This window comes from Stenella coeruleoalba, assembly GCF_951394435.1.
Source record: "Stenella coeruleoalba genome assembly, chromosome: 21".
Classification (NCBI taxonomy): Eukaryota; Metazoa; Chordata; class Mammalia; order Artiodactyla; family Delphinidae; genus Stenella; species Stenella coeruleoalba.
The window spans coordinates 30,146,014-30,169,630 of NC_137167.1; the positions used below are offsets into that span (position 1 = coordinate 30,146,014).

Genomic DNA, 23,617 nt, shown 5'->3' on the forward strand with positions numbered 1-23,617 from the left:
CCACTCTGAGCTTCACCACAAGATCCAAGTGGCAAGTTTGATCACGAGCTTTGGCATTTCTGAAAAGCAGACAGGCCACAGGCTCTCAAATACTAAAGTCACTTAGTGACAGATGTCGCCCTGAGTAACCCAGTTGAGGGATCTCCACGGCTGTCCCTGCTTCGTGATATTAGACCGAGGAGATGCGTCCAGTGACAGCATCATCCTTCCAATCTTTCCCTGTTGAACGGAAACGGAGCGCGCATCTGCGCCACCACCTGTCCCATTGAGATGATGACACATTTTGGGAGACTTTCACATGAATGTTGCCTAGGTGGGGGTCTCTCTTCCCTCAGTGTCCCAAAGCTCTCCTTGGGCCTGGAAAAATGTGGCTATCTCTAGGGACGCTGGGTTTCAGCAAGCCCTGTTTCATGCCCACAGACTGAAATTGCCTTGGGATGGACTAGTTCCTGGTTTGGCCTGAAACAATCCCAGACTCTCAGGAAAAAACAAAGTGGGCAGATTCAAAGATCCCAGGGGAAAGCAAATGAGGGGCAAGAAGTCTGTTCCCCAGGGGAGACAGGCCCCGCCCCTCAGCCCACCCCCCACCCTTCAGCTGAACTCAGTGCAGGAAGAAGTTTCTGGTCCCAAGGGCAGCAGAAAAGGTCTTCCTGGGGTTTCCCATGGCCTGATTAGCATAAGGGTGACTGACTCTGCTTTGTGTTCTGAAGGCCCTTCCCATGAGACACAGGGCAGAGGCTCTGTAATTACCAGATCTGTAGCAATACTGAATTCTCCGGGTAACCTGGAACCTTGAAAAAGGGCAAAGCCCAGCCTCCTCTCCAGTGTCAGCTGCTGTAAAGCTCCCCAGATGCCAGCATGAGGCTCCATTACCTCCTTCGTGTTCCTGTTGCCTGTGTCAGGTAAGCTGGGCCCCGGAAGCCGGAGGGATGAGCAGGTGGAAAGGACAGGATAGTCACTGTCTTCTGTCTCTCCCTCTCTCTGTCCCTCATCCCTGTCTCCACACGATCAGACTAAATAAACTGTATGGATTGCTCACGAGAACCCAGCACTGTGTCCTTTGGTGCTGAAGGAGTCTGAGAACCTTCCTGCACAATTCCCGGCCGCTTCTGAGCCATTATGTGTGAGTCACCACATAATGGCAAAAAATTTGATTTCGTCCAAGGACAGAAGTGCAGAATGTTGCTTTATAAATCTTTATAATTGGGACTTCCCTGGCAGTCCAGTGGTAAAGACTTTGCCTTCCAATGCTGGGGGTACGGGTTCAATCCCTGGTCAGGGAGCTAAGATCCCACATGACTCGGGGGCAAAAAGCCAAAACATAAAATGGGAGCAACGTTGTAACAAATTCAATAAAGACTTTGAAAATGGTCCACATCAAAAAAAAAGAAAAAAGATTTCCATTAAAAAAATAATAATTAATTAATTAATAAATAAATCTTTATATTTAAAGGGTAGAGTCTCTGGGTAATCAGAGAATCCCAGAGGGTAGTAAGGCTCAGCCTGGACTTGGAGAACTGCCGTTTGGAGCACTCCGTGCTTTGCCTTCTCAGCGGGAAGGTCCTCCAGGACATGTCCCTGAAAGCGCTACCTTCGGTTCATGGTTTTTTTTTTTTTTTTTTGCGGTACGCAGGGCTCTCACCGTTGTGGCCTCTCCTGTTGTGGAGCACAGGCTCTGGACGCGCATTCGCTCTCGGCGAGATGGCTCCATGCAGCCTCAGAATCTTTCTCAACACAGCACTCCCGAAACATTCAGTCATCACGGCCAAACTAGACTAGACTTCCTGAACTGGAAGGGCTGTAATGTATCTTCCAGCTCTGACATTCTAGTAAATTGGTATCTCCCAAGCAGAGAGGAATTCTCAAACCATGAGGAAAAAGAAACCAACAGTGTTAACAATGACAAATAGAAACACCTTCATTTCAGATACTAAGTGTCTACAATGGGCCAGGCACTCAGATAGGCAGCAAGAATGGAAAAGAGATGGCTGTGGACCAGGAAAGGTCTAACCTTGAGCTGAGTACTATATTGCTCTGATGCCTAAGCCTGTGCTGTCTTATATACAGTAGACACTAGCCATGGGTGGTTATTTAACTTTTCATTTTAATTAATTAAAAGTAAATCGAATTTAAAATTCAGATCCTCAGTCACACCCGCCACATTTTGAGTGCTTGATAACCACATGTGGCCAGTGGCTGCCATATTGGTCATTACAGACGTAGAACATGTCCATCATCACAGAAAGTCCTACGGGACAGCATTGCCCATGGGTCTCAGCAGTTCTCTCCCAATGAGACAAAATAGTGAGGCAGAGTTACACAAGGTAAAGAAAATGGAAACTAAGTGCTGTTTTAGTGCCTGCATAGTTGCCTTCAATGTTTATGCTTAAGCAGCATTTTATAAATTATCTTACTTTCGCCAGTTGGAGAGGAGCTTCCTAGAATAAACGTGTTTTTTTTTTTTTTTTTTTTTTTTGCGGTACGCAGCCTCTCACTGCTGTGGCCTCTCCCGTTGCGGAGCACAGGCTCCGGACGCGCAGGCTCAGCGGCCACGGCTCACGGGCCCAGCCGCTCCGCGGCATGTGGGATCTTCCCGGACTGGGGCACGAACCCGCGTCCCCTGCATCGGCAGGCGGACTCTCAACCACTGCGCCACCAGGGAAGCCCCAGAATAAATGTTTTGATTCTCAGTGCTAAATCACTCTGATGTTTCCTCATGGCTTTTTGGTGTTGTTTTGGTTACGATATTTATTTCTTAAACTCGTCAGCCTTATGTTACTACTTAAAAATTATATGCTGAGAGCATAAAGGGTATAGCACCAAAGATCCCAGATTGGTTCAGTGAGGCCAGACTTTTAATGGGCAATAGCCAGTATTGTTGAATATTGTACACATTTTTATATTTATTTCTTAACACAAAAGCCCAGGGTGTACCTGCCAACTTCCCGTCCCTCAGAGGGTCCCTGGGCTCAGTGTCATGTGAAAGGCTCTCCTTTCAAGACTGCACTTTGGGATTTATTGGGTGGAGATCAAACCTCAGGTTGAGGGGCAGAGCATGCCGTCTGTGCCCTGTGGTTTCACGGGTTCCACAAAGATTCCTGCCCCCAAATGCAGGAAGGAGTAAAATCATTCCATTGGAATTTTATTCCTATCACCCAAGTCTTCATTGTCTGTAGGGTTACATTAAGTTTTCTTAATCTCTTCCTTAGCCACACACACAAAATTTATGTGATAGCTTGAAAGAGATCCTATAAATCATATTTTCAAACATTAATGTTCTTAAAACCCTTCGACAGTTTTCCTTTGCCCAGGAATTCAACCAAAACTTTATTTTATCTGTTTCCCAACATTCAAGCTTTTCCTTGACTTTCCAAGTCCTTATTCTACTTCTTCTAATTTGAACGTTTCATTTTTGTTCCCAGTTCTGCGTTCTTGTTCCTTTTCCTCCTTTTAATCCCATGGCTGTGGTTGTAACTCAGTCTCATGCCTCCTGTATCTGACATCCCTTTTATTCTTAACCTTTATTCTTTAGCTTAATTTATTATCATACAACCTTTATCTGGTTTTAAGTGTGATTTGGTTGTACTGTTTATTAGACTTTTATCATATTCTTTAGTGGAATTTCAATTTTTAATTTTTTCTTGACTTTTAAGTGTTATCCTAAAATGTCTGTCAGTGTTTTCTTGCCATAACATTTCTAAGTGTCTTATTATGACTCCTGCAAGGGAGGAACACTCTTCTGATTTCAGTAGCAAGAAGAGGGTGGCTTTTCCATGTGAATCATGAATTAATGGGCTCACGCTCTGGTCCAAGGCAAACCTCTCCACCTGGGTCCTGCATCTCGTTTCCCTTGCTTACTCGTGGGCGAGACCCAAACCAGCTCTACCCCTTGTCCCCTTCTACTGAATCTATAAAAACTAAAAGCAACCAAACAGCGGGCTTCCCTGGTGGCGCAGTGGTCGAGAGTCCGCCTGCCGATGCAGGGGACGCGGGTTCGTGCCCCGGTCCGGGAAGATCCCACATGCCGCGGAGCGGCTGGGCCCGTGAGCCATGGCCGCTGAGCCTGCGCGTCCGGAGCCTGTGCTTCCCCAGCGAGAGAGGCCGCAGCGGTGAGAGGCCCGCGTACCGCAAAAAAAAAAAAAAGCCAACCAAACACCTCTTCCTTGACACTACAGCATTCAGCAGCTCCATCTTGTTTGTGCTTAGTTTTTCAGCAAAACCCTTTGGGAGGCGTGTCTGCAGACCCCACTTCCTCTCCGACCCTCTCAGGGGGTTTCAGAACACTCCACCACTCCACCAAGATGACTCCAGTCAACAGGGGATCATAATACATCCTTTATGACCTCACTCAGCCCTTCCTTTGCCCACTGTTGATCTGACCCCTAATTATGTGGCAACGGACAGGTGCTCGCAGGTGTCCCTGCCTGAATGGACAGGCAGCAGACAGCCTGAGGAGGGTGAAGAAGCCAATTGCAAGGTAGGTTTTCAGGAGAGAAACATCCGTGGTTGAAGAAGGGGTGGGAATACATGCATATTTAGGGAGTCAATAAAAAGGATAGCTTTCGGTATAAAAGTATAGGAGGTGGAAATGTGGACACAAGCTTTTAGTCTATACTTTCTTTTCTATTATTTATTATTAATTATAATAAAAGTAGTATGGTGCTGGGGCCAAGGAAGTAAAACCTCACAGCTAGTCTGTAGAATTAAGTCTGACTTACGTAAGCAGATTACTACAAACACTTATTCTATTTTTCAGTCAACATCACTAAATTAAAATAGATCTCCACTTAGTGAGAGATTCAAATGCTGATCAAAAGATAACAAGCGAAAACCTTTTATTGCCAAGTTGCTTCTGGACAGAGAGAAAATGTCAGAACATATTCAGTTCATTTAAGATAGAAGAGAGGGAGATGAGTGAAGACCAGATACTATGACATACTTTGACATATTATATCGGGAATGGGTGAGTGGGTGGGTGTCTGTGCTCAGAAACACTTTTGGATAAAGTAAGTTAATGGGCTCTCACCAGACCCTCAAAACCCAAAGATTATGTCTGAGCCTTTCTTTCTTTTCTCCCTCCCTTATTTCCTCCCTCCATCCATTTATTCATTCACCCATAAATTGATTCTTCCATACTAGGACCTATTCACATAAACAAATATTTGACTACCTGTTCTCTGTCAGGCACTGTTCAAGGTGCTGAGAATGTGAGATAATAAAACAGGACTTGTTACTTTAGAAATTTACATACAGTGAAAAAGAGAGCTATAAACACTATAAAGCAAAACTGAGATGACGAGAAGGAAGAGATGGAGAGAAATGTCAATGGTTTACCTTGTATACTTCTGTGCTTTTAACTCAAGAATACATTGACGTAATGCCTCCAGCCCTTAAAGCCTCACCTGGTGGTGGTCTGTACAAGACCTTGGCATGGTAAGCTTGCTTATGATGGATCAATTCTCCCCTTAAAATGGTAGCAAAACATTTTTGAGAGTAAAAATGGAGAGATCATTTCAACTTCCAAAATTCCTTTCCTTTTTAAATTCTAAAACGTGTGAGGGGGTGGTGTTTATTCTGAAAGGAGAAACGGACAGGAGCAGAGACATGCAGTAAAGGTGAATGCATGAATGATTTGCTAAAAGAGTTCAGTTTTTATTGATTTTTCTCAAAAAACCCCACCAAACTTCAGAGCCATAAGCAGAAGTGAGAATCAATGCAGAAACACTGAACGTCCTCAAGTTACGCTCAGGCCCTAACCGAACATCTTTAGTAGGAATATAAGCCTTTTCTCTCTAGCTGAATTTTTCAAATTCTTTCCCAGATCACCTGCCCCCACTGACACTGCCAGTTCCACCTGGAATCCTGAAAATTCCTTTCCCATCATGAGGCTACTATACCTTCTCTTTCTCTTACTTGTATGTCTTATCCAGACAACATCAGGTAAGCTGTGGATCCAACTGGTGGGATGATATATGGTGGATGACCTCGGAGCCTGGAGTAGGGAAGGTCAAGTTGATTCGTCATCCAGGAATGCGCTGATCTATGTAGCCACTGGATAATATCATACCTGAAAGAAGCATAGCATAGACAACATGCTCTATTTTACAAATAAGGAAAGAGAAGCTTAAAGAAATGCAAAATATTCTCCTGTGATTGCCCTTAATTAGTTGGTAGCGAACCTATAAGTAGTCATGGTGATAGACAACAGTCTCAGGGGACTTTACAGCTTACAAATCATTTCCACGTGAATAACTAATAGCAAATACGATTGACCACTTCCTCTTTATCAACACAAAACTTTTCATGTGTTGCCCCAAATGTATTCCTCATAACAATATTTATGGGGTAGGTATTTTTAGCCCCATTCTACCGATGAGATTAAGAAATGAAGTAACTTGTTCAAAGTCGTGCAGGTTGTATGTAAGGAAGACCTTAACTCAAGCCCGAGTGGGTTTGATTCCAAAGCCCATGTTTTTATTAAATATTCAACAATCCCAGAAAACAGATTTACTTACTGGATTATATATAAACAACAACTGTTTTTAGCTTGAGTATGATCCATGCAGCACGTGGGTCATACTTAGACTAAAAGATTAATTGTTGTTCATCTGAAATTCACATTAAACTGAGTGTCCTGCGTCTTACCTGGCAAACCTACGCATGTCAGCACGTGCCAGGCTATGCTGTGGTGACAGCAGCCTCCAAATCTTAGCATCTTGAAGGAGCAGAAGTTTAATTCTCGCTCAAATGATACCAACCCGTGACGGCCACGGGGTGCTCTACTCACCGTAGCCGCTCCGACCCTCCTGACGGAGCAGCTCCCATCATCAAGGCTGCTGGTCTCTGCGTCAAAGGAAAGAGCTCTGAGGACTCTCATGATGGCAATTGAGGGCTCCCGCCCTGTAGGGAAACATCAGTTCTGTTCAAAATTCATTAACCAAGCAAGTCCTAGACCCCCTTAATCACATAAAAGGTGAATCCCACTTTGTGCCAAGAAAAGAGAGACTCAGACCTAGTTGGTGAATAGCGTAATGAAGTTAAACAACAGAGAGATACAGATGTGGATGTGCGTGTGCTTATGGATATAAATATAGATATAGATGAAGATGGAGATGTCGGTATTGACATGATATATTCATATTTATATAATATGAATAATAAGGTTAAATATATGGATATAACATATTCATTCATTCATATTTACAATAGGAATATAAATCTATATGAATTACATTTATAATAGCATTTATATCATTATTTTTACCTTGCCTTCTTAAGAAAAATTAGGAGAATCTGCAGCTCCTGAAAGAAAACTCTCGTTACTTGTGGTGAAGCAGGACTCAGAGGCCAGGTCTCCCAGTTCCTGGTTGCGGACGCTTTTCCCATCACAACATAGTTCCCCTAAAATCTATAACCTCGGATGGAAACTCTTCTTATTCATTGTTTCCTCATGACTCTCTGTCGTTTGCTCTCTTGACTTAAGACATTATTTAGGTTCTCTCTCCTCTCGCCCTGCTTTCTGCTCACTACACGCCACGGCGGCAACATTTACAATATCCGTGCAGCCCTCATTGCAGCGACATAGGAGGCACAGTATTTAGGAGTGAGAATTCTCACCACAACACTTATTGTCTAATTTGTGCTGTGTGCTTGTAAGATTTTGCCCTTTTGGGAAAGAGGAAGGCCCTTGAGGAAACTTTTATGAAGGACATGTGAAATGAAGTATGTCCCTAATTTGTGGCCCAATTAAGTTACTTGCTTTCTCTGACCTAAAGTTTCTTCATCTAAAGAGGAAAGACACTATACCACAGAGGTCAATACGTTTTTTCTGTAAAGGGCGGGGCAGGTAATACATATCTTAGGCTCGGTGGACTATGAGGTCTCTGTCATGAGGATTCATCTCTGTTGCAGAGTGAAAGTGACCACAGACACATAAGACCTCAGAACGGTCTTATGGCCCCTTCTGAGATTTTTTTCCACAATTAAAGAAAAAGTAAAAAACACTCTAAGCTTGTAAGTCACACCAAAACAAGGAGAGGGCCAGTTGTGTCCCTGTGGACTGCAGTTTGGAGTTCCTTGCTATATAAGATGAATTTTGGTAGCTTTGGTTAAACATGCCTTTATTTCTTTGTTTTGTTTTGTTTTGTTTTTTCACCTCCACTTCCTTTTCAGGGAATGAAAAAAAGATGAAAAACTCTGAATGTGGAAAAATGGGTGGTGTCTGCAAACATCAAACAACCCACGGGTGCACCATCCTGCCTGCAGAATGCAGAAGTCGGAAGAAACACTGCTGCAGAGCCTAGTTTCAGCACCCAAGCATCCCCAGAGCAGCACGAGACGCTCACCGCCACTGATTTCTGCTTAATAAAAGCATCACCACTCCCATGGACCCTGCGTGGGTGTTTCTGTGGGCACGGGAGGTCCTGAATCGGATGGGAGAGATTTAAGTTCTAAGTCTGGTCACACCACTCATTAGCTGATTAACATTAGACAGGCCTTTCCTTTTCTAGGTCTCAGTCTCTGCACCTGTAACTACTGAAATGGATGTTCTCCAAGCCACCTATAACCTGTTAATATATGTCTATAAATGTATGGATTGGGGATAGGAGCTTTGAGTGTGTGTGTGAGTGTGTGTGTGTGTGTGTGTGTGTGTGTGTGAGATTATAGTATGAAAAGTCACTGAGGCTTTGTTCTCACTTCGTTCTCATTTTCATACCCTTAATGACTCTTGGGTATCAAGCAATGGCTCCCAATTGATTACTGAAGAGCCAGGACATAAGTTGATCCGAAGGGCTTGAAGGTGCAGAAAGATTTAAGCTGGTACTTAGGCAACAACCCGTAGAACTGGAACTCAGACAACAGAAACCAACCCACTGTTTTTTCAGAAAACCAAGATTTAGTGAGGTAATGGCTATTTTCTTCTCTCCAAAGGTGCCTTTCCAAATAGTGAGATTCCTTTAGAACCACTTTCTTAGAACACAAGGGATTGTCTTCAGAACAGATAAGACTTGAGTTGTATAGCAGAAGCCTGCCGATTAGGCTGGGAAATTCAATCTTCAGCAATAATTTAGTATCTCCTGTTCTGAAACAGTCAGGATACAATTTCTTGGTCATCTTTTTTCTTATCAACCTTTTTTTTTTTGGAAACAAATCCAACTTTCATACACTGCCGCTGGGGATGCAAAATGCTAAGGCTCCTTTGGAAAATCGTTCGGCTGTCTCTTGTAAAGTTAAGCGTGTGCTTACCATATGACTTGAGAGAAGAAAAATGTATGTTCCTGTCAAAACCCTGTATGCGCATGTGTATAGCAGCTTAATTTATAATTGCCCCAAATGGTAAACACAGAGGTCCTTCAACGAGTGAGTTAATTTTGATACATCAGACCATAGAATATTATGTAGCCATAAAGAAATGACTGACTCATGAATATCATGTAGCCATAAAGAAATGACTGACTCATGAATATCACAGAGGGATCTTAAAGGCCTTCTGCTGAGCTAAAGAAGCCAGATGGACGGCTACAGATTGTTTGATTCCTTTTACACGACCCCCTTGAAGAGCAAACCTGTAGAGTTAGAAGCCAGACCAGTGGCTGCTCAGGGTTAGGGGGTCCCAGGAGGGGTGGTCTGTGAAGAGTAACCTGTAGAGAAGTATGGTAGTGCGTACACAGCTCTCTGCATTTGCAAATACCTGAGAACTCTACACCACAAAATTTGAATTTGACTATATGTAAATCAAAAAAAAAAAAAAAAGAATCAACTCGATGTGGACAGAAAAACAGAATGCAGACCGTGACAAACATACTTATAACCCTGGTCTAATCATGAGAAAAATATCAAACACAAACTGAGGGGTATTCTACAAAGTATCCCAATGGTACTCCTCAAAACTGCCAAAGTCATCCAAAAAATTGTCTGAGAAATTGTCACAGCCCAGAAACTATGGAAAGATGGTAACTGAATGTGGTATCCTGGATGGGATCTTGGAACAGAAATAGAGATTCAAGTTACACATGATTGTTGAAATAGGCAATTAGGGTCGGAGCTGTAATCAGAATGGTTTTTACCCCAGAGATCATTGGCAATTTTGAATTGCTCACCGTGATGCCAGATGGGAAACAGAAGGGCCATTTACCGGCATGGCTGCAGTTGAAGCTGCCACAGGTCACATCTCAACCTGCCTGCTCCTTCGGTACCTCCAGCTTCTGCTTCTCAGCTCTATTACTCTCAGTCTCTGCTGGACACCTGGCCTGTGAGGTTTCATTTATCACCCGGAAGAATCCTCATGTCTCAGAAATCATTATCTCCATTCTCCTTCTTATTTATTTATTTAGTTAGTTAGTTAGTTATTGCGGCATGCGGGCTTCTCTCTAGTTGTGGCTCCGGAGTGCATGGGCTCAGTAGTTACGGCGCGCAGGCTTATTAAGTTGCCCTGTGGCGTGCGGGATCTTAGTTCCCCGACCAGGGATTGAACCCAACTCCCCTGGATTGGAAGGCAGATTCTTAACCACTGGACCACCAGGGAAGTCCCCATTATCTCCAGTCTTGATCCCTCCTTTAAACTCTAGGCTAGGGACTCAACTCCTGGAAACTCCATCCCCCAGCGAGCCAGACTTAACAGAAATCGTCTTTCTCACTTCCCGCCCTCAATGACCAAACCCTCATGCTTCTACTCCCCAGGTACCTTTTAAATAACCAACCTTCAATGCCGGTCTCTGTGGAAACGTCTTAATTCACATCCTTTAACCTCAAACATTTACACTTCAGTCACTGCATCATACCCTAACTGGCCTCTGGGTTTCCATCTCTCCAGCTTCCAACCCCTCCTCACCTCCATGTAAAATTCTTCAATGTTTCCCTGTAGCTTAAAGGGATGAAGCAAAATTTCTCTAGTGTCTCAAGTCCTCCATCCTTTGGCCATACTTCCTCTAGTTTCATCTCTTACCACATCCCGATTCTCAAACTAACCCCTAACATAATGGCAGTCATGTTTCTGGCATATTTTGTTCTCCTCACATTGGAACACACTTAGCCCACTTTCCCTCAACTTTCTCTGCCTAATTCTTACTCATTTTTTAAGGACTCAACTCATACATGGCCTTCACTGGGAAGACATCCTTGATTCACCCAACTTGGATAAGAGAAGAAGTATTGAATCCATATCCTTAGCTACCAGTACAGTTCCTAGCACACAGTAGGTGTTCAATAGATGTTGACAAAATAAATGAGTGAGTGAAAAAAGAAAACGATATGAGGTCTCAGCTTTCCAATTTAATTCAGGGCTGATCCCTTAAACGTGAATTCTTCAGTTCACTTCATTCTTACAACAGAAGCTCCTACCAGGGCACATCCCTGGCATGGGAAGAATACGATTTCTTTTCCTCTTCAGGCATACACTTGTACGTGTCACATAAATTAAGCATTTTACTGTGTCCACAACCCGTAGAAAGAACAAAAATATCTGTTTTTGGAAGAAAGTCTTGAGATCGCTCTACAGGGGAAGGAATAATACAGTCCAACCAGGAACCTCCAAAATGTACTGGTCAGGAAAGTATTCTGTCTCACGCACCTCCTTGTCCTCACGTCGTCCCTCCTACTTGCTTGTTGACAGGACAAGGCCAGTCTTCAAGAGCTTGTCATGAACCGAAATTTTATGCTGTAATTTGGAAGCTGGGATCAGAGACTTTAAACACTTCTCTTGGGTTGACACATACAGCCTCACGACAGTGAGAGGCCCGCGTACTGCAAACAAAAAAACAAAAAAAAAACAAGTTCTCTTCTCAAGTCAGGCCCTGTCTTGAGGCAGGGGCTTCAGTGCCCCTGTTGGAGGCTGAAAGGAATGAAATTTGCCCACCAAACTGAAAAGGCATCTTGAGACCAAAACACGAGGCAGGCCGCTCGGTATAATCAGTGGATCACTTTGTTGCGGAGGGTACCTTACTTACAGGGTGAGATCCTGGAGTTTTCACAGCTCACTCCGCCCTCCAAGGGGCCATGGACCAACTTATAGCTAACCTGGAATATGCGGGTCGGTGGTTGGAAATAGGATGTGCTTTCCCAAGTTAAGATTTGTGAAAGGGTAGCTAGTCTCATGGGAATACGTCAGGGAAGGTTTTCACCATTGTTTGGGGGCTCCCACAGCATAGAGGCTACCTGGTCCTAATGATTATTAACAATATCTATTAACTACAAGGCCCTTGACGACAGAGAAGTGATTCACTGCACAGTCCGGTCCTGGGTAGGATCGGCAGAAGGACAGGAGGAGCTGTTCGGGCCCAAGATGGCGTGAGTGATGCTAACGGCCATGCAGCTGCCCACGCCTTAGTTTTCCTTAACCTGTTGTTTCTTGCCTCTGTCACAGGGCTTTGGCTGCGCCGACCCTCACATAGAATCCCAGGAGCTGGGCTGAGATTTCCATTTTTTTCTCACCCAGAAAATCTTGGGCCCCTCATAAAATATGATCCCCCTTATTCTGGGTTTTGTTTTTTAACTGGAGTATAATTGCTTTACACGATTGTGTTAGTCTCTGCTGTACAGTGAAGTGAATCAGTTATATGTACACATATATCGCCTCCCTCTTGAACCTCCCTCCCCACACCCATCCCACCCATCCGGGTCACCACAGAGCGCCGAGCTGAGCTCCCTGTGCTATACAGCAGGTTCCCATTCGCTATAGCTATTTTGCATATGGTGGTGTATTTATATCAGACCTAATCTCCATTTTCTGTGAAGTCAAGTGTCTTCAGAGTGACCGGCTCAAGGAGTTTTGTGCTTCCCCTCTTATCCCAAGATGATGACTGATGACTCATCCCACATTTATGTAATCCAGCCAAGAGGAACGTGTTGAAGGTGATTACGACAGGCTTCCTACAAGCAAAAGAAAACCAGCCTTACCTTATGCAGGTACTAATATTATCCCTAAAGGCATGCATGAGGAAAAATAAGACTAGAGGTATTCAGCATGGTGATAAAGTTTGTATGTGGTAAGATAAAAATTGGAATCAGGAATCTGATTCCAGATCCTGAATTCTTTACTACTGCAGGATGTTCGTTTTTTTAAAAAAATAATTTAATAAACTTTATTCTGGTCAGGGGAAGAGGGAGGGGAAAAAAGCCGCCTATTCCACTCCTCTCAGTAAATTAAATAACATGGCCGATTCCCATGCCCTCAGCAAACTTTGGGCACTTGAGCCAGTCCTGCTGTTCCCTTACGGCCCAGTCTGCTTCCCCTTCACAGAAGGGAGTGTTTCCTACCGCCGCCGGGTTATGTCACGCTCACGGGCCACATCTCCTCCGTGGTGAGGGTCTGGAGAGGATGCAGGCTGCAGCAGCAGTGACCAGGGAAGGAGGAAGGGGATCCTCTCCCTCGAAGCTTGGGGCAGGGAGGCTAGGCCTGGAAGACAGCTGTGGCTCACCCTTCCTCAGCTGTCCCCAGATGTGGGTGCTGGAAGAATAGGACGGGAAGGCTTCCTCCTCTGGGAGAGTCAAGAGCCCAAAGGACCCCTGGAGCTAATGAAGCCCCCAAGGCCCCGAGTCAAAGGCAACAGGCCGCGGGGGCTGGAGACGGTGTCCCCGGGTGGGGAGGGAAACCTCAGCAGCCTTGGCCCACCCAGGACCTCCAACCCGACCCACAGGCGCCCCTGGGAAGCCAGCAGCTACCTGCCTTCTCTCAGCCTCCCTGGGCCTCTGTGGAACATATGGTGCCGCCCAACTGCTCTTTTGGGGCTAGTAAGGAGTGTCCTGGTGCCTCTCCCGACCCCCGGAATGTTGAGAACCAAGGACCCCGGGCTCTACGGTGCTCAGGAAATGGAAGCTCTTTGATCAGTCCCAGCATCAGAGGCTGGTCCCCCGGAGGGACCACTGCAGGGTGTTCTACTGGTCTCCTTCCATAAGGACTGGCTATTAGAATCAAGTGAAAGTTACTATAGCATCTTAAAAGAATGATAAATTGGCTCATAACTTTCCATAGACTAGTGACAATTTAGAAATTAGGATGTAAAACTAAAGATTTTTTACATTAACCAGCTGATTTTAAAATTCACTGTAAAGGGAAAACGTGCAGGAATAAACAAGGTTATTTTCATAAAGAGCAACATGGTGCCTTTCACTACCAGTTATAATTTATGATGATGCTGCGGCTTGAAATATGTGGCATTGACCAAAGAACAAAAACAATCCGAGACAAAACACAGAAGCCACCGACAGACCACGCAGACGCTGACAGCTAGTTATTGATAAAAGCAGCCTTTACACGAGTGGGGAGGCAGCGAGGTGGACTATTTCTTTAATAAATCATGCAGAGTTGATTGATTATCCATCTGGAGAAAAACTAATTTATATTCTAAAGGAAGCATGAAATGGATTATAATGGGTTTTTTTCTACATAATTTTTAGATTCTTGATGTTTTGCAAAAGGCCAGTATCATTACTTGTGTAATGGAAAAATTAAAAGACCATTCCACTCATGGACAGATAAACTATTCTGACGGGGCACACTGCGGACTTACGTTGCAGACACCAGGAATATTCAAAGTCCTACGACGATCCCTGTAGGCAGAACATACAGGAAATCAGTGCCGAGTAAGAACAAGTGCAGAAACTACATTAGGAACTGTATCTGGATATCTTTACAGACGCTGACGTACACTGATCCTAGCCCACTGTTCAGCTGTAAACCTGCTCTGAATTTTCTTTAATTATTCATTGATTGGGACCCAACTATAGTGTTGGTCTTCCTTGTTACATCACCACAATGCCGAGCACACGCTTTTCTTTCCCATGTGATTGTTTAGGTTTTGGAAGAACGTTAGTGTATCTTGTCGTTCTTCCTTTTGTCCTCCAAGTTCCTGGGCACTTGGCACTATTCCTGCTCTCCTCTCCTTTCCTAGATGTGCTTTGTAAACTGCAGAAAGCCCGTCGTGTCAAGGCTTGTTCCCTCACCAGAGGGAGGGACAGTGACACCTGTAGTGGAGAGGCGACCTACTCAGCAAAGTACAGCGGACGCCATGCCCTAGACAAGAAAGGTGAACAAGCAAGACACAAAGTTATCACCCCTCCCTGAGGACTCCAGCCTTGGGCAGAAGCCTTCTGACCTGCCATTGCAAATCCCGGCTTCCAGCAGGCTTCTTCGCGCATCTCCACGCGGACTGATGCTTCTGGGTAGTCTCTGTACCCACGTGCTTCCAGCCTGCACGTCCCCAATGCCACAACGCCCCTTAGCACGTGCCCCTTCCCACCCTGCACTCTACTCAGTATAGCCGGGGGTGGGAGTGTCCCAGGACCAAGACCCGACCCCTCCCCGCCTCCCCTTACGCCACCGTAGTGATTCTCTCATATCCAGCCTCCCTGAGATTGTTAAGGAAACCATAACTCCCCTCTCCTGTCCAACAGACTCCTGTCCGACAGCCAAAAGAAAACTCTCAGATTATGTTCCTTCCTTTGTTGTCCTCTTGGGTGAGTTATTTATTAACCATTCCAAGCTTCGTTTTCTGCATCGGTGAAATGGGATTGGTAAACCGAAACGGGATTGGTAAACCGAAACGGGATTGGTAAACCGAAACGGGATTGGTAAACCGAAATGGTTGAAGGATTACATATGTTATGAGAACGCTTGGCAAAATTTAAAGCATAATGTAAATTTAATTCTTATAATTGTCTCCCTCCCACTGCCTACCCTTCCATGGGAAACCGCGGTGCCTTTAGTCGATCCTAATGATAAAATAGTCGATTGTGCGCCTTGAGAATCGTTCGCTCTTATTTGGACCCAAGGAGCCTTGCTTCGGCTCTCTTGCCGGGATTCCTTTTCCCCCCATGTCTCTTCACGCTCTTGTTCCGACGTAAGATGGGAATGACTGGGCCTTAACCGCGGGGTCAGTGACCACGCCCACTGTGCCTCACTGATCACCCCACCTCCTCGCCATACAAAACCCCGCCAGCTCTCACAGGCTCATCAGACAGAACCCTCGCCCAGCGAGACTCAAGGTCACCACCGTGGCATGCGTGGCAAGAGGTCTCCAGTCTAGGCCGGAATAAAGGGACTTTGGCTCCACACTGGGTTGTACCAACCAAGTGATTCAACTGATTTGGTTCTCAAATCCCCCAGGTCATTGGAAGGAAAGGGGAGTGGGCAGAAGTTTACCATCAAACAAGACTCTTAACGTCATGAAGACACAACAACCGGTTTATTCTCTAATTTTTCAATAGCTGATTTTGGGCGTGGAGGTGACCTATGAGTAGCTCCCTAATGCTTTACTTTCTGACGATGGTTGACTTAGGGAAGGAAAAAACAAAATAATGATAAGACAAGGCATCGTCGTGGTTGGTATTTACCTGGAAGATGACCAAGAAGGTGGCAAGGAGGGCGTGGAGAAGCCTCACTGTTCTGGAGCTGAGGTCCCGGAAGGCCGGGAAGAATCAGGAGGTCGAAGCCAGAAGCCCGAGGAACTCGTGGCATCCCGGGATTCGTGCAGAGACGCACTCCTCAACCCCCGGGGCCCCGCGCTCCCCTCGGCAGGAGCCGCCACTGCACTGCGTTTTCTTGCTCCCTGAGTCCCAGCTGTCGCTCGCCTTGTGTTCCTTTCAAATCCGGGGCTGAGGCGCTCCTGTGACCAGGAGACGGTGTCCAGGTGAGGCAGGGGCCGGAGCCTCCAAGGCGAGCGGCAGGGCCGGGAGTCACGCTGCTGCCAACAGAGAATGAGGACGGTCGCTCACGGGGGAGGAAGTTCATTAGAAAAGACCTTGTGGCAGGTTGATCGGATCTTCCAGGGCTCCTTGAAAGGAAGATCCAGAATAGCGGTGGGGGGCTTCCCTGGTGGCGCAGTGGTTGAGAGTCCGCCTGCCGTTGCAGGGGACGCAGGTTCGTGCCCCGGTCCGGGAAGATCCCACATGCCGCGAAGCGGCTGGGCCCGTGAGCCATGGCCACTGAGCCTGCGCGTCCGGAGCCTGTGCTCCGCAACGGGAGAGGCCACAACAGTGAGAGGCCCGCGTACCGCAAAAAATAAAACAAAACAAAATAATGTCATGGGGTAATCCTGTGGTGGATGTCTTCTATTTTGCAAACTCTTTCTCAGTTACCACAATGCAAAAATTAGCTTATTTCTACTCATTTCCCCTGTTTTCTCCATTCTCATTTCTCTTATTCCTCCTTTCTCATGCCACAGATCAACTTCCTCAATATCTAAAAATGAAACAAGGTTTTTCAAAAATAGTTTTTAAAGAAAGTTTTTTCTGTTTTGTTTGTTTTTTTAAATAGATGCTTCCATCTTTTTTCTTTCCATGTGATTTCTTCCGTAAAAACCTTTGCTTTTTCTCCCAGGACTTGATTAGAAATTTCATCTCACGCATTAAGCACAAGTTGTAGTTTCAGCCCAGATGTCCTTGGGGGTCAGAAACGAGTCTGTGTCCAGTGAAGGAATTGAGGGAGTTTTTATGACAACACCAACACCCAGTGCTTCTATGATGCTGGGATTGAGTCTACCACTCTTGTGGGATCCAAAATTGAGATGATTTAGTTCATGTCAAGATTTCTCTTTGACAAGTTAGAGCAAGAGAAAACCCACTTCGGGTCTAGGAATGTGGGCTACCACCGCTGTTTATGAGTCCTGAGAGAAATCTCTGGAGGATGTAGGGGAAGTGAGGAAAATCGTCCAGGGCAAGGATAGTTAACATTTTTAAGGAGAGAAAATAGGAATGAAAGGAGGGAGGGAAGCAGGGGAAGAAAAGGAGAAAAAGAGGCAGATGGAGAGGTCCCAAGAGTCTCTTGTAAAATCCTCCTCCAGCTTTGGAGCCATAAAGCCCCCAGTCTGCTCCCCGGCGGGGCACCCTAACGCAGGGCGGGCCACGAAGCAGATGGCCCTGGGATGGCACGTCTATTCTCTTTGATGAGAAAACCAGATGCTGGCAGCTCCGTTCTCACCGGCTCTGATCTGACGCGTTTACTAACTCCATCCTGACAGGACAGGTCTGCCCGACTGAACTCTTGTTCTCTCACCAGAAAGACAGAATGATGTCCTTGCTGTTCCGGACCAGCTGGATGTCTGGTTACCTGTTGACCCAGATTTCACCCACGAGGTCTTGAAACCCCAAGACTGGGTCTGTTTACTCTCCGTCTCCTCAGGCCCTTAGGAGCCCTGAGATGTGAACCAGATAGAGAGTAACTCAAGCCTAGAAACAGGAAACGCTTTGACAGAACCGGAGGAAGGTGGAATTCCTCTCCCTTGTCTCTGCTGCCCCTTCTCGCCTCTGAAGACCTCGAGGGTGCTCCCCGGGCCTTCCCCGCTCTGCTCCGAGCAGCCTCAGGACATCGATCCTGACGCGGGGCCTCGGCACCCCCTCCGGCCTGGTTGCCGGCCTGGCGGGGAGGAGAAAGTGGTACCCTGTCTCCACCCGATGGGCAGATGTAGCCAGAGGTGACGACAGCCCGGATGGAGCAGGAAGCAGGTGCAGGAGCCCCAGCAGGGAGGTTTCCCAGCCTTCTCCTGAGCCAGACGCACCTGATAAACAGAGCCCTGCACTCTCCCCAGGGTGCCTTCTCGCCAAGACTCAGCCTCTTGTCCGCCGATGCTTTCGTGTGCCTGGACCGGGCAGTGAGCAAACAGAGGAGACCGTCTCCAAGGAAGGGGGGGGTGACTGCAATACTATAGGTCGCAATCTAACATACGGCTTAAAAGCGCTCTCCTACGTACTCCCTCATTTCCTTCTCTACACAAACCCGCGAGAGGAACATAACGATTCCTGGTCCACAGAGGAGGCTTGTGAAACTGAAATGCTTTCCTGATGTGACAAAGCCTCCGAGTATGAAATAGGTGTCCGGACTCAAGACCAGAGCCTCCAGGACTGCCCCAGGGCATGGCCAACATTTCTGAGGGGCCTCAAATGCCATCCGACTCAAAGCTTCTGACAGCTGGAAACCCACACCGTAAGGAAGAGGGAGACCGATGACAGAGAACGGCACCCCTGAGAAACTCCCTGCAACGGTCTGTTTTATGTGTCCACTTGGCTGGGCCCTGCTGGCCCAGGCGTCTGGCCAAACGTTATTCTGGATGTACCTATGAGGGTGTTTGGGGATAAGATTTACATTTAAATGGGTGGACTTTGATAAAGCAGGTTATTATTACTCCTTCCTGACGTGGGTGGGCCTCATCCAATCAGTTGAAGTCCCGGACAGAACAGAGACGGACCTCCCCCCAGAAAGAAGGAATTCTGCCCGCGGCCGGCCTTTAGCCTTGAACTCCAGCGTCGGCTCTTCCCTGGGTCCTGCTGGTCTACCCCACTGGATGTCTTTTGTGATGGCGAGGGACTTGCCAAACCTCCATGATGGCGCGAGCCAATTCTGTAAACTAAAGAAATGGGCTGTTTCTCTGGAGAACCTGACGGAGGCACATCCAAGTCCAAACGAGTGATGGGGAAGAAGCTGGGAGGCACCCCCAGAGAGCCCCACAGGGAGGGGCTGTGGTTGTCGAGGCCCTGGAGTAACTTTACCTGGGTTCCAGAACCTTCTGGAACCTTCCCGCCCCCCCCCACACATGAGACAGTCCTGGAAAATTTCTAAGCCTCCTCCCCGAAATGTGGCCCCAGGCTGCAGCTGAGGTTGGGTGAGCGTGAAGTGGACCACAGGGGCCTGCAGCCCCGCGTGAAACTGACTAAACCACAGAGACAAGCCGCTCAGAGAAACGTGCAGAAGAAGCTCGGAAAGCGCACAGCGAGAAGGGTGACCCAGAAGTCGAGGCCGGGGAAGCTGGGGTGCCTAGGGAGTGAGCAGAGGAGCTGGGGAAGCTCGGGGAGCAGCCACTCCTGGGAACGGCAGGGAGTCGGGAAGAGCTTCTGCGGAGCCGGTGGGTGACGGGTGTCAGGGTCCCTCTGAAGCCACAGCACGGGACGCGTGGTCTCCATTACTTCCCTCCCTCTCAGGGTCCACGGGAAGAAACCCCACCTCCGGAGCCCACCCGAGCAGAGTGGACACACCGCCCATCGCTAAGCTCTTACCGCAGACCCGAGGCTGTACGGGTGAAATAAACGACTTAACACAGCTAACTCGCCGGGAAGCAGCGTCCACGCATGCTGGGGGCTGGGTTTCCACTCCTATTAGCGGTTTTCCCTCCGCAAGACAAGACAGGCTAAGGATATAGGAAGAGAGGTGAGAAGGGGGAGGGAGGGAAGCCAAAGGAGCCAGAGCGATGGAAACCTGTTTCACAGAACCTCCATCACCGTCCCTAAAACATGCAATTTAAAGTAATAGGAAAACTTGAAGGAATGGGGATGTTCAGCACGACCTGAAGCATGGCTCGTCATTCAGGAATGTGTGGCCCTGTAAGAGATGAGAATCTTGCCGAGGTGAGGCTGTTTATGTAAGTATATTCAAGGTTACAGTATTATCTTTAATTGATATATGGGGGGAACCTTTAATTTTTTTTACAAGCTTCAAGAAAGATGGGATCAAACCTTAGCTGACGAAGACATGCAGCAAGTTGAGTGAATTCCAGGCAGGCATCCCTAAGAATCTCTGGGACAAGAAGGGAGGATGTAAGTGTAGGGTTTTCATGTTAATCCAAAGAGACGGGAGTTTATCCTCTTCGATTTCTTCAGTGATCTCTTGGTTATTTAGTAGTGTGTTGTTTAGCCTCCATGTTTGTGGGTTTTTTTTACCGATTTTTTCCTGTAATTGATCTCTAGTCTCATAGCGTTGTGGTTGGAAAAGATACTTGATACAATTTCAATTTTCTTAAATTTACCAAGGCTTGATTTGTGACCCAAGATACGATCTATCCTGGAGAATGTTCCATGAGCACTTGAGAAGAATGTGTATTCTGTTGTTTTTGGATGGAATGTCCTATAAATATCAATTAAGTCCATCTTGTTTAATGTATCATTTAAAGCTTGTGTTTCCTTATTTATTTTCATTTTGGATGATCTGTCCATACAATGGAATATTACTCAGCCATAAAAAGAAACAAAATTGAGTTATTTGTAGTGAGGTGGATGGACCTAGAGTGGGTCATACAGAGTGAAGTAAGTCACAAAGAGAAAAACAAATACCATATGGTAACACATATATATGGAATCTAAAAAAAAAAAAAAAAAGAATTGGTTCTGAAGAACCTAGGGGCAGGACAGGAATAAAGACACAGACATAGAGAATGGACTTGAGGACACAGGGAGGGGGAACAGTAAGCTGGGATGAAGTGAGAGAGTGGCATGGACATACATACACTACCAAATGTAAAATAGATGGCTAGTGGGAAGCAGCCACATAGCACAGGGAGATCAGCTCGGTGCTTTGTGACCACCTAGGCGGGTGGGATAGGGAGGGTGGGAGGGAGACGCAAAAGGGAGGGGATATGGGGATATATGTATATGTATAGGTGATTCACTTTGTTATACAGCAGAAACTAATACACCATTGTAAAGCAATTATACTCCAATAAAGATGTTAAAAAAAAAAAAAAAGGGACAGGAGTTTTTTTAAGGCTCCAGAGTACAAGAGAGCGGAAGGCGATCCCCAGGAGGTGGAGTGTGTGCAGGTCTCCGTCCGACCACTAGAGGGCGACAGCATGCCCCATCCTGCGCCAGGACCGTCAGCCAGCGCAGCTTGTTTGCTTGTGGAAATGGTCCTTCTAGGCACCCCGCCAGGGATTCCAGGTTTCTACCACCACAACCTTTTTAAAGAGAAAGCAATTTCAGAGAAAACAAAGAAATCCAAATCCCAGAAAGAAAGCTAAGTTGGCCAAAATGTGCCCACGGAGCTGGCAGCCCCGCTCCATCTGCCTAGCCATCAGAACCCGGGTTCTGCCCATCACCTCCCCTCCGGATCATCACATCCTTAAGAGCTGTGCTTCCCAAACGCTCCCTGGAGAAAACTTCTATTGTTTGTGTATGTCGACTGTCATTTTTTAAAAGGCGTACAAATAATTAGTCTTATTTTTATTGTTCGATTCAACAAACATAAAATTGCATTCCAATAAGGATAATCAGAACAAACATCACCCAGAAAAAAAGGAAAATGATCTCCGCACGCATTGTCCATTGGAAGTGTGCCTACAGGCACTGAACACAGACAGTCACTGTTCTGTTTGTGTGTTCTGTCCTTCCTTAATTGAGATTCAACAAAAATTACGTGTGAAATGCTGATTACCCATAGTGAAGGCCTATGAACATTCTGAAAGAACACTGTCTCCCTCCAGGGTTAAAGTCTGCTTTGTGCTTGTTAGTGTATCCAAGTCAGGGTGAGGACTGTGCTACCTGCAGGGAATACTAGGTACTTAAACTATGTCTGTGCTTTGCTTCGAGAACACCTATAAGGCAACACAGTCTCACCAGGATATCCACAGAAATGAAAGAAGAAAGGTTACAAACAAACTCGTCAACAAACTCAGAATCTTCTTTTTTAGCTTTTATACAAAATGAAGAAAGTAACTCTATATTTTTAGATTTTGTCTTCATCACTTCCTCAGTTCCATCAAGCAGTGGTTTCATGGGAATTACCCTTCCATGAAAGAAACAGACTCTGGATCTGCATTTCCTATGCACGGATTGTATTTGAAGGAATTTAAAATTCGAACAGTCTACCCACGACAGAAGCTGTTCAGTGATCACTTTTTGCTGCTGTGCAGTTAATTTAGGAAACATGCTGTCAGGGTCTGCAGAACTCTGTCTTCCAAGTGTTTAACTGCCCTTTGTTCTCATGACTGTATCGCCGGAAAGTATGAAGATCATTAAGAACATGGCCTGTAGCAGGAATAAGCAGTTCTGGCTGGTCAGTGGCAGTTTTAGAATACTGTGACTAACCTTGTTTTTTAACTTACAGAAAAGTGAAGCGTTTTGTTGGTTAAACATTTTTGACAGAACTTTTCCTGTGGTTCACATGCAGTGACAGCTGTTTATGATCTTTGAGATTCTCACATTGTAAAAATAACCATTTCAAATTTACCTCATTAGTCTTGACATAGCTGCATCTCTAGTGAAATAATGTAAATTTTCCTGAAGGGAGAGGGGATTCCACTTCCCTTCAGAGAGGCGGAACGAACAGGTCCTTCTGCCGCTTCAGATGGGACAGCATCACGTCCCAGGGAATGGAAAGAGAGACTGTGACTCAGGTCCATTGAGAAAAAAAAGAACCGTTAATTTTTTTTTTTTTTTTTTTTTTGCGGTAAGCGGGCCTCTCACCGCTGTGGCCTCTCCCTTTGCGGAGCACAGGCTCCGGACGGGCAGGCTCAGCAGCCACGGCTGACGGGCCCAGCTGCTCCGCGGCATGTGGGATCTTCCCAGACCGGGGCACGAACCCGTGTCCCCTGCATCGGCAGGCGGACTCTCAACCACCGCGTCACCAGGGAAGCCCAAGAATCGTTAATTTAATGCAAGAAAAATGACATTATTAACTTTGGAAAGTGACGTCAGGTTGACTTGCTTCTCTGATTGGACTGATATGAGAACGATACACAAAAACAAACACACACGATTCCAGAGCACGAGGCAGATTTCTTCACTAAATAACCTTTCTTGGAAGTTTCTAGGCTCTGTCTTTTTTCGTTCTTTAACAAGAAAATTTTAAACTATATCATCATTTTGCTTTTGCACCAGCCTGCATAAGATCCATAAGACGGGTCTTTTGTTTGTTTGCTAA

The 23,617-nt window shown here is 46.1% G+C and overlaps 1 protein-coding gene and 1 long non-coding RNA gene across 2 annotated transcripts in view; one reads left to right on the top strand and one right to left on the bottom strand.

Moving 5' to 3' along the window:
- Positions 1-5,882: 5,882 nt before the first annotated feature.
- LOC307179842 (beta-defensin 33-like) lies at positions 5,883-8,303 on the top strand (the record flags this gene model as incomplete). The annotated part of the gene is made up of 2 exons (XM_079909497.1): positions 5,883-5,940; positions 8,173-8,303. The coding sequence occupies 2 exons, from the start codon at positions 5,883-5,885 to the stop codon at positions 8,301-8,303; spliced, it is 189 nt and encodes a 62-aa protein (XP_079765623.1).
- Positions 8,304-11,581: 3,278 nt separating this feature from the next.
- Positions 11,582-23,617, bottom strand: part of LOC307179751 — a 147,788-nt gene continuing 135,752 nt past the window's right edge. The window contains exons 2-4 of the long non-coding RNA XR_013825544.1: positions 14,508-14,547; positions 12,711-12,867; positions 11,582-11,742 (exon numbers count right to left, since the gene is read on the bottom strand). This is a non-coding gene — a long non-coding RNA (uncharacterized lncRNA). The remainder of the gene's footprint in view (positions 11,743-12,710; positions 12,868-14,507; positions 14,548-23,617) is intronic.